Source organism: Tamandua tetradactyla, chromosome 16 (assembly GCF_023851605.1).
Source record: "Tamandua tetradactyla isolate mTamTet1 chromosome 16, mTamTet1.pri, whole genome shotgun sequence".
Classification (NCBI taxonomy): Eukaryota; Metazoa; Chordata; class Mammalia; order Pilosa; family Myrmecophagidae; genus Tamandua; species Tamandua tetradactyla.
The window spans coordinates 70,323,829-70,339,042 of NC_135342.1; the positions used below are offsets into that span (position 1 = coordinate 70,323,829).

Here is a 15,214-nt window from a genome sequence, read left to right on the forward strand (position 1 = left end):
TTCCGGGGGAGGTGGGGCGGAAGTTCTTCGCTCGTCTCTGCCGCTGCTGCTACTGCGCCGGCGCGGCTCTGGCCTTCTTGGATGTGGTGGTGGTGTTGACGCTCCTGCGAGCTAGGTGGTAATTAGCAGACGGCACCTATGGCGGAGGCGATGGATTTGGGCAAAGATCCCAACGGGCCCACCCATTCTTCGACTCTATTCCTCCGGGAGGATGGCAGCTCCATATCCTTCTACGTGCGGCCCAGCCCGGCGAAGCGCCGGCTGTCGACGCTTATCCTGCACGGCGGCGGCACCCTGTGCCGGGTGCAGGAGCCCGGGGCCGTGCTGCTGGCCCAGCCCGGGGAGGCGCTGGCCGAGGCCTCAGGCGAGTTCATCTCCACGCAGTACATCCTGGACTGCGTGGAGCGCAACGAGAAGCTCGAGCTGGAGGCCTATCGGCTGGGCCCGGCTGGAGCCAACCAGGCCCCAGAGACAAAGGCCGGGACCCCGGCCGAGGGCGCCGTCGCCGGGGAGCCGGTGCCGCTCACGGGGCGGATGGCCTTCACGCAGGCGGACGACGTGGCCATCCTGACCTACGTGAAGGAAAATGCCCGCTCGCCCAACTCCGTCACCGGCAACGCCCTGTGGAAGGCGATGGAGAAAAGCTCGCTCACCCAGCACTCGTGGCAGGCCGTGAAGGACCGCTATCTGAAGCATCTGCGGGGCCAGGAGCAAAAGTACCTGCTGGGGGACGTCCCTGTGAGCCCCTCCTCCCAAAAGCTCAAGCGGAAGGCGGAGCAGGACCCTGAGGCCGCCGATAGCGGGGGTGAGGCCTGCCCCTGCCAGCCTTTGGGCCTGTCCCCACCCCTGGGTTCCTAGCCCCAATGGTGTGGAATGCCCTTTTCTTCCGTTAGGTGTCCATTTTGACATCTTTCCTGGCAACCCTCGCCTCACTACCCCCCGACTTTGGCACCCGGGTAAAATCGCACCATTTTCTTTTCGCTCTCACTTTGAATGTGTAAGTTACTTTTTTAGTGACTAAACACCGCATAGTTCGAATTTGACGTTACAAAACGAGTATAAAATTCTCCTGTCTTTACTACCCACCAGCTACCCATTTTCCTTCCTCAGAGGCAACTGAATAACCGACTTCTGTGTAGCTTTTCAGAGATGTTTCAGAGTCTTAAAAAAAAGAAAGATTTCTCCTTGAAGTAGATTAAATATAAGCCGTTTTAAAGGAGAGTATACCAGGCCAGTTTATTTTCATGCTTTGAGTGAACTGAATGCGTATTCATATAAAAAAGTTGTAGGGTCCTTTTTTGGTCTTTTTTAGAAGGCGAAGTATTATTAAGGCGGTTGAATTGGAAATTGGGAATCGGGCGTGGTTGGGACACAATGCAAAGCTGTTAAAGTGTATCACTTTTGATAAAGCTAATGTTGACAGCTTAAAATTTTTGTTGAAAGGATCATGTACTTTTCTCCCTATTCTTTGTCTATGTGCGTATTTTATGTAACATTGAAGTCTGGGGAGGTAAAATTTATTTCTTCTATTTAGTATGTTTAGAGGGAGTTTTGTTTTTGGGAAAAGTGGCATTTCATATTCATTCATTCAACAGATATCTGAGTACCAGACACTGTTGTCCTCCTGGGATATAACAGTTAATGAAAGACAGTCTCTACAGTCATGGAGCTTAATGTCCTAGCTGGGTGATGGTTAAGTGATAAAGAGAAAACTGAAGCAGGGTAGGGCTATGGAGGGGGTTGTTTTCTATATGATAATAGGAGAAGGGCATCTTGAGTAGAGACCAAAGGAAGTGAAAGAGCAAGTCAGATAGATACCTGGGAAAGAGTGTTCCAGATGGAGGAACCAGCAAGTGCAAAGGCCTGAGGTGGGAGTTGTGGCTGGTGTGTTCTTGGAGCAACATAGAGGGGAGTTGCTGGAATGGAGTAAGCAAGAGAGAAAATACCAGATGAGGTCAGGGCTATTTGTATGGCTAAAGTAATTTCTGTAGGCCTTGATTTTAAGTCAGTGATACTGGGACTCCTAGCAAGCCGTTTGGAGCAAAGTTAAGTTGGATTCATCCAACTCATCAAAATAAATGTTTAGATCAAATATTTTAATGTAAAAATTGAAATCCAAAAATGACTTAAGAGAAAATATAGATGAATATATATATATTCATTATTTAGAGAATACTTTATTAGTTTCTGTAATCAAACCCATGTAGTAGGTAAGACCTTACATATTTAATAGGATGAATATATTTTTAAAATGATAATCATGACACCAAGAAGACTATAAAAAAGTTTCATATATTTGAATGTATAAAAATTAAAGCAACGTCTTATGATAAATACGGTCTGAAGGTAAACTGGAAAAATATTCCCAACACATTGCGAGAGTGTTAGTTTCTTTAATGTCCAAATGTTAGGGGACAAAGGCCATAGATTCTTTTGCCCAATACACTCAAATGACCAATTCCTGAGACACCACGGCTTCAAAGAGAAAAAGTTTTATCACTAGCCAGGTAACGGGAACAGATGGGCCATCGGCTTAAGATCTCTGTCCCCAAGTTTAGGGTGTTCAAGGTTTTTATGAATTTTAGTAAGGGGAGATGAAGTCATTACAATTTCAAATAGCAAGTTCTAACCAGAAAAGGAGACTGTTATTTCAATAGGAAAACATAAGCACCGATGGAAAGGAGGGAAAGCAGAGTTATTTCAATACTAAAGGTGTAAGCCAGAAGGAATGGAGACAGTTATTTTTTCAATAGCAGAGACTAGCTGATACAATTTACAGATGTAAGGGGCTGGAAATAGTGACTGACTTCAAATTCTTCGTTAGCATTAGGAACGAAGCCCTACAATAAAATGATCACTTTAAGGAAGTAACAGCTCTTACAATCACAAAGTCACAAAATTAGGGCTTTTACAATAATTTCAGATATCAGTGCAGCTGAATTATAGTCTAGGGGTTTCAGGTATTCCCCTCTGTCTATTCCAGTATACTAGAAAGCAAAAAGGAATATTTATATAATTCAGTAATCAAAATCATCCCTTAAGTGCTAATTTCTTGTTTACAACTCCTCCCTGTTGTTTGACCATTCCCCAGTCTTGAGGGGTATCTGGGCGACGACTGCTCTGGCTACTTCTGGCTGACAAAAGGGTGTCGGCCTTAAGGATTTGGGGAGTAGAATTCTTAGGTTGTAGTTGTATATATTTTTAAACTTCAGGTTTTTGCTGGAGTAGTAAGGCTTCTTCCATATTTTGGTTATGGATAGGCTGGGATAAGAGACAAGAGACATGTTTTAAAGATGAATATGCCTGCAGTTATTAGTAGTAATATTACTAGTCTTGCTTGTAATACTGAACAAAAGCAGGATCCTATTCCTGTAGGAAGCCAGCTATCAAATATGCCAGAGGAGGTGGAACTAGTGTCTTTGGCAGTAATTTGATTTTTCATATATTCTAACACTTTAGTTACATTATCAGATTCATCAGGTATAGAGATATAATATTCAGTTTTATTATAGCACATCTTCCTCCCTGAGAAGCTGTTGAGACATCTGTAGTCATTTAATTTTGTACTACTACTTTTCACTTTAGTATTTAAAAGAGATATGCCATTGAGGCTATCATTTAAGGCTTGTATGAAGTTGTACAGTGCCTCTCTCCTAAATATAACATTTTATCCCTAATGAAGGCAAAAATATAGCAGCTAGATGATTGTACCAATGAAATACTGACTGGGTCCATCGAGCTTTTAATAATGGCAAACAGTATCTATCTGAGGATAGAGTATCCTAATGTGCGCCTGCCTATCCAACCTGGAGGTAACCAGACCAAAGGTTGGTGTGGCATATTCATTGAGTTCGATTTGGAGCTTCTCAGCAAATGTTAGGCTATTAACCCAGTCTGTCCCAAACCAGTCATTTTTCTGTCATATTATGGTTTGGAGATACTGTTCTAGAGGTGGTCATCAGAAGGATTATGCTGTTATTAGCAGTGCCTTTGTTCCCGACAGAGAACGGCTGTCTGGCTTAATCTCCCATACCCAGATGTCAGCTGCACCATGCTGTCCCGAAGTTGTCAATGCCCCTCTTTTTCTCTCATAGGTAAATGTTCAGCTTTATCATCTACACATTTTGCATGTTGAATAACCCCTTCCACTGTTATAAAAATAAATTCGATGTCCTGTGGTTTCTAAATTAGCTAACCATCTTTTTGGATTTGCATTAGTTAAATTTATAGTGTCAAGAATCTCTCTTGGTTCTCACATCCTTTTAATTAATTTTCTTACTTATTTCCAGTCAGTTACCTGGAGATTGTGATCTCCCTGGAGTTCAGCCAGTAGGTTGTGGTCTCCCTGGAGCTGTCTGGGGTGATATCCACCAGCGTAGCCTGGAAACACTGAACATAGGTAATTGGCCACAAACCTAGCAATCAGATTGATTTGTAGAAATTGCATAGAAGTGTGCCCATTGTAAGAAAACATTAGTGCTTGATAATATATCAGCTCCTTGGGTTATACTACAGCATCAATACAAAACAGGGATATGCCAAAAATACATATTGAGAGGAGTCTAATATAATTTTATATAGTAATCTGTTTGGCAGCAAATGAAGATGTTTTATGCTTTGGGCAGTGTACACATTTATAAAATTTTGTATATACTTAATGGTACTTAGAAAAAATAAATGCTCTAGTATTTATTTCTTGTCTGTTTTCCTGAGGATAGATTTTAAATGTTCCAGGGGTTTGCATTGATATCTGCCTCCTGGAAATTTGTCAGTTTCCTCTTCTTCAGGATTCTCAGCTGTCTGTTTTTCAATATTTGTCCTGGGAGGGAGTTTTGCCTCCTGAGAGATTAGTTTCTTGGCAAAGTTTCTCCACCATCTTCTTCAGGGTATAATTCATCTTTTCTGTTTTCCCAGTAGATTGTGGTCTCCAAAACACATGTAATTTCCAGTGTAGGTTCAGAGCTCCTGACATCACCTGTGAAATTTTTTGACATAAAAGATCCCCCATTATCACTTTGTATTGAAAATGAGACTCCAAATCATGGAATTATTTCCTTCAGGACTGCCTTAGTTACTTCTGAAGCTCCTGTCCTGCATGGAAGGGTCTCTACCCATCTGTAAATGTATCTGCAAAAACAAGAAGGTACTTGTAATTTCCACATGTCCTTTGCATAGCACTAAAATCTATTTGCCAGTCCTCACTTGGAGTTGTGCCCTTGGCTTGCACTCTTTTTATAGGGGGTAGATGCCCAGATTTGGGGTTGTTTCTAGCACAAGTTAAACAGTTTTGTGTTATTTTCTGAATGGTTCTTTGCATCTTAGGTCCCATGATATAATTTTTCAACCATTGACCCATGGCATCTCTTCCATAATGAGTGCTTTGATGTAAATAAGTAAGAACTCTTTTCATTAAGTGTTCAGGAATAAGAATTATTCCATCTTCATTATAAATCCATCCTTTCTCTGTTCTCTTGTGTGGAATGTTTGATTGAGAAGTAGCATCTATTTCTTTTAAGTCAAAGCACCATTCTTTGGTTGTCAACAAATTGTGTGCTGAATACTGAGAAGAAAATTTTTTAGTTTTCTATCTGGTATCAGAGAAAGTACCAGTGATGAGGATGGAGGTTTTAGTTTGGCTGCTGCTCTTGCTTCTAGATCTGCTATTTGATTGCCTTTTAAGTAGTCCATTTCTCCTTTCTAATGACTGTAGCAACTTCTTTAGGCAGCACTACTGCTTCTAATAATGCTAAGATCATGCCTGTATGTTTAATTCCTTTTTTTGCCAGATGTGAATGGTTTTCTTTCTTTCCAAATGGCTCCATGGGCATGAACTATATTAACAACATACTTAAGAGTCTGTATATATGTTTACCCACTGTCCCTTTCCCAGATGTATAGCTCTGGTGAGTGCAGTAAGTTCTGCCTGTTGTGTGGACATACCACTCTCCAGTACTGTTTGTAGTGTTAACTGCATAACCAGCTTTTCAAGATCCTCTTTCCATGAAGCTGCTCCTATCAGTGTACATTTCAATGTCTGGATGTTGTAAAAGTTGATCAACCAAATCTGGGTGGCTGGAATAGACTTCATCAATTATTTGTATACGGTCATGCCCAGGTTCCCCTTCCCCACCTAGAAAGGTAGCCAGGTTTAAACAAGAAGAAACTTTTAGAGTGACGTTAGGATTATCTAGTAGAATAGCTTAATATTTACCTGACTTTACAGCCAATAGCCATTGCCTTTCTGTTCTAACAAGAGCAGCACATAGTGTGGCATTTGCATGGTGGTGTATTATCCTAAAGTAAATTTTTCAGCTTCTTGGAGAATGTCATAGGTGACTGCTATAGCCCATAAGCATACCAGCTGTCCTTGGGTAGTATTATCTAACTATTTAGAAAAATAAGCCACAGATAGTCTGGCATTTCCTAAATTTTGAATAAGCACTCCTAATCCAATCCCTTGTCTTTCATGTATGAAATGGTCAAAGTGTTTTCTTGGGGCTGGGTGGCCATAGGGCCGGGGCTATTAAAAGTTCTCTTTATATTTTCTGGCAGGCATTCATAGGTTCAGCCATCCGATTTAGAGGCACTTGCTCAGATCTCGTTAAGGCTTTATATAAGGGTCTTGCTATAAGTCCAAAATTAGGTATCCAAATTCTACAGAATCCTGCTGTCTCTAGGAATCCTTAAAGCTGCCTTTGTGTAAGTGGCTCTGCTACTCCAGCTAAATCCTCCCTCTGGTGTGAAGCCGAGACAGCGATCATAGCCCCAGACTGCAGGCGCTCAGTTCCCTCAACCCCGATATGGACAACTCTGAAGGGCCTTCCCAGCTCCACAGCCCCCATGGTTTTGACTGAGGCCTTGTTGTGACTTTGATAGCTAAGCTTCTCTCTCTGCCCACTCTTTCTTACTTCCTTTTCCTTCCACAGGTGTTTTCCCAAGAGCACTTCCTAATAAACAACTGTGTATTCATTTCTTTCATACAGTCTCCTTCCCAGAGAACCCAGCTTATGACATTAAGTTAATTTACAAACTCTCTAAACACAGAGAAAAAATTGAGATTATTGTTATTTTATATATCAGAGTTTAGGAATATCACTATTTGGATAGTGCAGTTTTTCAGAAGTAAAAGTAGAAATTATTGAACATGCATATCTTATGCTTTTCTTATAAACCAAAACAGTTATCTTCTATTAGGAAAAAAAAAATGTGTAGGTCTCTTGGCCCAAACCCATGTTTTTGGTTTATGCAAAAGAGGCTAACGCTAATCTGTGCTATTCTACTTTAAAATAGAACCACAGAATAAGAGAACTCCAGACTTGCCTGAAGAAGAATCTGAAAGAAAAGAAATCCAGGAGAATGAAGAGACAGTAAAAAAGATCCTTATAAAAGCTACTCGGGAGTTTGAAGAGGTGGCGGTATGTTATAATAATTTTTTTCCCTACCTCCATTCTTCTCCTTTGAAAGTAATCATCTCATCTACCCTTTCCATCTACCTGAGGCTGAGAATGTTAAGAAAGAAGTTCAAGGTGAAAGAGGAAAATGGAGAGTGGGACTGATACAGACCCTAAGACCTAATTTTTGGAAGGAAAATTTAAGGGAGGATAGGGAGAAAAATTGGGGAGAATAGAGATACTTCCATTTAAACAGTATGAAGTACCTCACTTTGAGTACTTTGATCCCAGGATAAATTTTTCAGAGTTAGGACTATGGATTTATCTTTTAAAAATGTTTTTTTTTTTAATCATTCTCAGGAACATAAATGTAATGTTTTAAAAGTTTATAATAATTTATCAAGCAAGTGTAACTTTTTGTGTACTTAGAGCTTTTCTGGAATATAATAATATTTTCAGTCTAACTTCTTATACTCTGTTGAAATCTTATTTCATATATAATAATAGCTATGGAAAAAGGCAGGAGTCATAGAATGATGATGAATAATTATAGAAAATCCAAATTATGTGTACATTTACTCTCTTAAGACAAAGGACCTGGTAAATAGAAAAGTAGTTAGGCTTAGGCTAAAACAGGTTATTTAAAGTTTCTGTAATTGGTGAGTGAAGGAATGCCTAGGAATTGGCAGAGTTTTGAGATTTGTTGTCTTTTGTTTTATTTGATATTTAGTTTGTTTTCCATAAATTGTCAAACACTCTCAACAGCCCTCACATATGGCCTCCATAGGTCTTTTCTCATATAATGTACCTAAATGTAGTATAGATTGGAGGTCCTAATATATTAATTTTTTTGAGTACTTACTATATTCAGGCGTTGGTAGGCACTGGGGATCTTGTGATGAGCAAAATGGCATAACTTTCCTGCCTATGGAGTTTATAATCTGGGAGTGAAGTCAAAGAATTAAAAAATAATCTAATGCTCACATGTACACACGTGTGTGTGTGTGTATGTAGTATATATTCTTTCATATTCAGTGAAGTTTCTCATGTATAACCAATTTTATGTGTGAATATGGATATGTGAATATATATGCACATGCATACATATGCACTTACACATATACACCTACACACACATTTACACCCTCCCATTCATACACCTATACACCCATGAAGGCATCCAAACACAGATACGTATAAGAAGGAACATAACATATTGGAGAATTGAAGGAAGTTCAGTGTGATTGGAGTAAAAAGGGCAAGGGAGTGGTAGGTTGCGAGAGAGCAGATCTTGCAAGTTTATGACTTGGTGTTTGGGAACTAGTATTATTCATTACTTTGTCTAGGTGGATGAGAGCCCTGATTTTGAGATACATATAACAATGTGTGATGATAATCCATCCACGCCTGAGGAGGACTCAGAAACACAGCCTGAAGAAGAAGAAGAAGAAAAAGCTTCCCCACCAGAGGTGGGGGCTGCCATTAAAATGATCCGGCAGTTAATGGAAAAGTTTAACCTGGATCTCTCAACAGTTACACAGGCCTTCCTGAAAAATAGTGGTGAGTTGGAGGCTACTTCCTCCTTTTTAGCATCCGGTCAGAGGGCTGATGGATACCCCATTTGGTCCCGACAAGATGACATAGATTTGCAAAAAGATGATGAACATTCCCGAGATGCACTGATTAGAAAATTTGGTGCTCAGAATGTAGCTAGGAGGATTGAATTCAGAAAGAAGTAATTGGCGAGATGGTAAGAAAAGTGTGGCAGATGAAGCAGAAAAAAAGATTTGTGACTTCTGAACTTTGGGGATCTCTTACATTAGAACTGACATCTATCTGCCTTTTGATTCATATAGCCGTTGCTCTGCAAGTCACAGGTTTTGTCGACAAGCAGAGTTGTGTATGAGGATAAAAATCTAAGAAATTGGATATATTTAAAGCTATCCCTGCCAAATGTCAGTAGGTTTATGAAAGGAAAATCTATACCAGAGGGAGGTTGGTCTACTTAGTAGTAATCTTTTGCTGGAATGGAGCCCTTGCTGTATTGATGATAGGAACTAGTGACAGAATCAAAGGAGGAAAATTTGGCTTAGCCTTTTCTGGCAGCATGAATCAGAATCGCCTGTCCATTGGCAGAAGCTCCTCTAGATTGTAGTAGATTCCAAATCGAGAATCCAAAAATATAGAAAGATTTATTATTTACAAGGCATTGAACTTGGATTGTTCCAAACCCTTGCATTTCCTAGCACATTTCCCACTGAGCTCTGATTTCTGGATTGTTTTGAAAATCCCATAATCTCTTTTCTAACTTTATATTTGGAGATCCTGTTTCTTGGCTGTTCTTTTCTCTAAGCCCTTATCTTGTCAGTCAAATGTCTAGCATGTGTTTCTTTACCTACTGACCAATTTTGTATAAAACCCTACAAAATCCTAGAGAGTCTCAAGAACACTCTTAACTCTGTTGATAGTAATGTGTTCTTATTTATTGAGGATGATTTTGTATAAGGATTGTGTTAAAGATTTAAAAATTATTAGTGGTTGATTCCATTTGTCCTATTGCTTTCATCATTGAAAATAAAGTAACTTTGTATTTGAGTCTCCAATGAGTGTTTTATTTTTATTATTTTATTTTGTACTTAAAACCTTTTGAGTATAAAAACAAGGGAACTAACACTTAAAAATTGTTTTTTATTGTGGTACCATATATATAACATAAAATTTCCCAGCTTAACTACTTTCATGTATACAATTCAATGATTATATTCACAATATTGTGCTACCATCACCACCATCCATTACCAAAACAGAGCTAACATTTTTGATTGTTGTTAATTAGAACGGACAAAATGTCTCCATTTTAGATCTTAGAGATCAGTAGAAAAATGCTAGTTCATTTGGATGGAGCAAAATCTGGGTCAAGGGCTGTGATAAATGGCAAAATAAGGTGATCTGCTGAGGGAGCCAAAGGGGAGAGAAGCTAATCAGGAGCCAGGAGGTATGTAGCAGAAAGTTTCAGTGTTCCACCCACATATGCTGGGTGTTCACCATTCCAGCATGTCTCCAATGGGAGGGAGTCCTACTGCAAACACCTATTTGAGGTCAATTCTCTGCTTGCAATGCTAGAGAGTAAACACCCCTGGGGGTAATTCAGTAATGGCAAATGGAAATTAGAGGATGCCTACCTAGCTTCTTCGTTCCTTGAATGAGGTGATGATTTTCATGCCAGTGGTCTGAGGCTTTGGCAAGATGCTCACAGTGATATTCTGCCCATGAATACACCCTGCACTGGCTTCCTTCTTTTTTCTGAAATTCTCACTTCTCTGATAGTACATCTGGAATCATTTATTGCACTCAAATTTGGCTAGTTATATGCAAAAGGGGCTGATTCACTATATTCGGACTCTCAAAAGACAAATTTGTTGTTTTTCTCATGGACCCACAGACCTCCATTACTTATCTAATAAACCTCATATCTCTGACACTGTTGTCCCCATGGCTGAGCTTCAGAATTCTATCAGATACCCTAGACCACCAGCTTACAGACTACCCATCTCTGATCCCACAGACCCCTGATCACTGACCCTCACAGATATACTATTTAAATTCTATCCCACGGGAATGTGGCATTTCTTTCCCAAGAGAATATAAAATTAAAGCAAGAATAAACATACATTAATACAAATGTTCATATGAGTTTCTTGAAGAGTATCCCAAGTTAACTGCTACTTGCCTTCCTCATCTGCAGTGATAAAGCCTTAGCATTGCAACTGGCTTGTCAGGTCACTTAAAGGACAAACAATGTGGGAAAGATGGGAGCCTGAGGCAGAGGTACAGCCAAAGTCAACCAGGGTGTGTACCTGAGACTGGAGAATAGTGAAAGCCTGTTGGAGAATGGGATCTAAACTTAAAAGTGCTCATTCCAGGTCACATGAAGGTGCACTTCTTTGGAATGGTAAGCAAAATTTAAATTTGGTTTACAGAAATTATTTGTTAAAATTTCTTGGCTGTCTGCATGGTTCTTAGAGACAGGTTTCTGCTCAGTAATATGCTGCTTATGTTTCCTGTTGTCCAAGGTGTCTATAGCCCATTGTTGCCAGCAGCCACTGCCTAAGTATGCTGTCGGTCTCTGACAGCTCAGCTTTGCAAACTCCAGCCTTTGTGTTGCAGAAAATGGTTCTGCCCCTCAACCCCAGGGCTCACACTTGCAATTGGCCTGGTGATTAGACTCCAGTCTCTAGCAGTCAATCATGGTAGTTCTGGTAGCCTCTGCTTTGGCTTCAGTCTTAGCCAGCATTCTGCAGAAGTTGGGGCCTGGGTTGGCACAAGGAGTGGGGTGCTGGGATTGGAGCAGAGGGTGGAAGAGGTCCCCAGGGAGTGGATGGGCACTCAAGCGTCAGCTGATCTGCAAAGCTGTGGAGAGACCTGGTCCTCAGTGTGACCTTTGGAAAAACTGATCCCAGCAGCAGTGGCTTTAGTCATGGGGAACCTTTGCAAGTGGGGTGGAAGGTGGTGGGCCTGGAGGTGTCAGAATTGGGTGCCCACAGATGGTTTAGGGCTGGGACCAGAATTAGCAGTTTAAACCTCAGGTTAGAGTGGATGGTAGAAGGGAGCTGGGACATCTGGGGCTATGCAGCTGTACATCCCTGTGGTTTTCTAATTCCCCCATTGCCCTACCCCCTCCCCCGCCCCCTAACCTCCACCTAGAGCAGGATAGTAATGGGAGTGTCTACAGCCCCTTACCTCTACACACTCATCCTCTGAGGCTTTCTGTGGCAGAAGTGCGGCTAATAGGTCAGTGCCAGTGTGTATTTGCCCACCTGTCCCTGCCCCGGGGGGTGCCTCCTTAAAGTTTGTGGTAGGGGGGCGGTGCAGAGGTGGTGGGTAACAGACTAGAGGGAAGGGTGAGATCCTTGGTAATGCTCCAGCTAAGGGACAGGAGCTGGAGACAGCCTTTTAAACTGCCATGGCTACCAAGTTATACTTGGATGGCACTTGCACCTTTATTTACCTGACTGAGGAATAGAGCCAGTCTGAGTCTCCTCTTATTCAGTCTTGTCTCAATTGTGGTTGCCTGGAGCCCGGTTTTGCCTGTAATAAGCCATTTGTGGTTTCCATTGGCTGAGGTTAGCACTATTTCCTAATAATATCCTTTATTACTTTAAAGGATTAACTACCAATAGACACTTAGTGTAGTTGTGGTTCATCAAAGGGATAATCAGTTAATTTTATTTTGAAATAATTTCAAACTTAGATTAAAGTTGTAAGGACTGTACAAAGAACTCTTTACCCTTCACTCACATTCCCCAATGTTAACATTTTACCATTTGCTCTATGTCCCCACTCCCTTCTCTACTTTTTCCTGAATTATTTCTGAGCAAGTTGCCAGAAATATGACCCATCACCTCCAAATATGTCAGTGTGTTTGTTACCAAAACAAAGAGTACAATGCTACATAACAGCAATTAAACCAACCAAATTAAGAAACGAAACTGGGTCCAACACTGCCATCACATCTTCAGACTATTCAGGTTTTCATGAATCGCCCCTGTTATGTTCTATTCAATAAAGGGATCTGATTCACAATTGTGCAATACATTTAATTGCCATGTCTCTTTAGAATCCTTGAATCTGGAACAATCCCTCCATTTGTCCTTGACTTTCTAGACTTGACACTTGTGAAGAATGTGCCTGAGTTTGGGTTTATTCATAGATGTCCCCTCTGGCCCTGTCCCATGAGTACACATAGGTGTGCATCTTCAGCAGGAATACCATAAGAGGGATGCTGCCTTCCTCTCTGTGTAGCATATCAGGAGATACGTGGTCTCCACCCATGCTGTTACACCTCATAAATTTGATCCTTTGGTTAATGTGCTGTCTGCAAGGCTTCTTCACCATGAAGTTACCTTTTTCCATTTGTAATTAATACATACATCATGGGACACACTTTGAGGTATGTAAGCATCCTGTTCTCAAATTGCACCCACTCATTTTATCATCCATTGATTATTTTTTGTCTGAAAATATGATTGCCATATTGGTAGCAAAGTATGATTTTCTAACTTAACCATCGCTCTATATTAGCTCTTTGGTATTCTACTATAAGAAAGAGCTTTTCCTTCTCCCTCACTTAGTAGTTACTTATTCATTTATATTGGTGTGAATTCAAAGATTTCTGTTTTAACACTATCATTAGTTATTTTTGTAGTCACATTCCCTCTTTTGGTTAGCCCTCTCTTTTGGAAGTCCTGGCTTTTTTTAGGAACAATTATAATAATAATATAACAATGAGTTTAAATAATTTCCTGGCAGGTATGTTATTTGGAGGGATTTCTGTGAAAGTAACAGAAGTTAAGGTGATTTAAAATTTTCTTATAATAAAATAAAATCTTCAAATGTGTTATATTGGAGCTAATAACACTAATATCTCCTATCCTTTAAATTCCTTCTACTTCTCAGGAGAAAGGACTAGCCAGCTAAAGTGTCTGTATATTTTTATTTTGAAATAGCTCTCCGATTGCTTCTTTTTTAAAAAAATTATTTACTTTTATGATATATATATATCCATATACCATGTAATCATCCAAAGTATACAATCAATGGCCCACAATGTCATCATATAGCTATGCATTTATCATCACAATTGACTTTTTTGTGTATGTGTGTAAAATAACTTATATACAAAGGCAATAAATTTCAAAGCACATCGCAGCAATTGTAGAGCAGATTTCAGAGTTTGATATCGGTTACAATTCCTCAATTTTAAGTTTTTACTTACAGCTTCTCTAAGATGCTGGAGACTAAATAGAATATCCATATAGTGATTCAGCAATCATACCCATTTGTTAAACCCTACCTTCTCTGTATAACTCCACCATCACCTTTGATCTTTCTTCCATTCTTTAGGGATATTTGGGCTATGCCCATTCTAACTTTTTCATATTGGAAGGGGCTGTCTAATATGGGACAGGGGGATGGAACTAGTTGATGTTCTAGGGAGGCTAGCCTTTCTGCATTTCAGGACTTACCTGGTTCAGGATCCCATCTGGAGGCTGTATGTTTCTGAAAAGTTACCCTAGTACATGTAACCTTTGTAGAATCTTATATAATATCCTAGGTGTTCTTTAGGATTGGCAGGAATGGTTTTGGTTAGGGTTTGGCAAATTATGGCAGGTAGGTCTAACTGAAGCTTGTACAAGAGTGACCTCCAGAGTAGCCTCTTGACTCTATTGAACTCTCTCAGCCACTGATTCCTTATTTGTTACACGTTTTTTCCCCTTTTGGTCAGGATGGCATTTTGATCTCTTGGTGCCATAGCCAAGCTCATCCCAGGGAATCATCTCCCACGCTGCCAGGGAGACTTTTTACTCCTGGACGTTACGTCTCACATAGGGGTATGGCAATGATTTCGCTTGCAGAATTGTGCTTAGACAGAGAGGCCACATCTGAGCAACAAAAGAGGTCAGTTAGGTCATTGCTTGTGTATAGAAACATTACTGAGTTTTTCAAAAATATTTTTATTTTTATTGATAAAACAGCATATAAACACAAACTGAACTACTATGATATAATAAATGACAATAATTTTAATGGCCAAATAAAACAAAATGGCAACAGTTTCACTAAAACTTCCTACCCATCCTTAATGGTATTAAAAACATCCCATTCATATCTGAAAGACTGTAAAATTATGATTGACATGTTGGTGAATTTGGAGTTTGACTTTTGATAAGTTTATTTTTAGTGAGTAGATTTTAGACAATGCATTGTGCTCAGTAGTTTAAATGAAAGTGGCAGTTTCGAGCCACTTCCCTATAGAATCAAGT

The 15,214-nt window shown here is 40.1% G+C and overlaps 1 protein-coding gene across 1 annotated transcript; it reads left to right on the top strand.

The window, feature by feature from the left end:
• The first annotated feature begins 2 nt into the window (after window positions 1-2).
• Window positions 3-9,989, top strand: TERF2IP (TERF2 interacting protein). Its single transcript, XM_077133087.1, has 3 exons — window positions 3-805; window positions 7,291-7,415; window positions 8,738-9,989. The coding sequence occupies exons 1-3, from the start codon at window positions 139-141 to the stop codon at window positions 9,128-9,130; spliced, it is 1,185 nt and encodes a 394-aa protein (XP_076989202.1). The 5' UTR covers window positions 3-138; the 3' UTR covers window positions 9,131-9,989.
• The last annotated feature ends 5,225 nt before the right edge of the window (window positions 9,990-15,214 follow it).

Excerpts from the sequence above, each read along its gene's own strand:
- TERF2IP (XM_077133087.1), top strand. The coding sequence starts at position 139 with ATGGCGGAGGCGATGGATTTGGGCAAAGATCCCAACGGGCCCACCCAT. Across the intron at positions 806-7,290 it reads TGAGGCCGCCGATAGCGGGG|AACCACAGAATAAGAGAACT; the intron begins GTGAGGCCTGCC and ends ACTTTAAAATAG. Across the intron at positions 7,416-8,737 it reads GGGAGTTTGAAGAGGTGGCG|GTGGATGAGAGCCCTGATTT; the intron begins GTATGTTATAAT and ends TACTTTGTCTAG.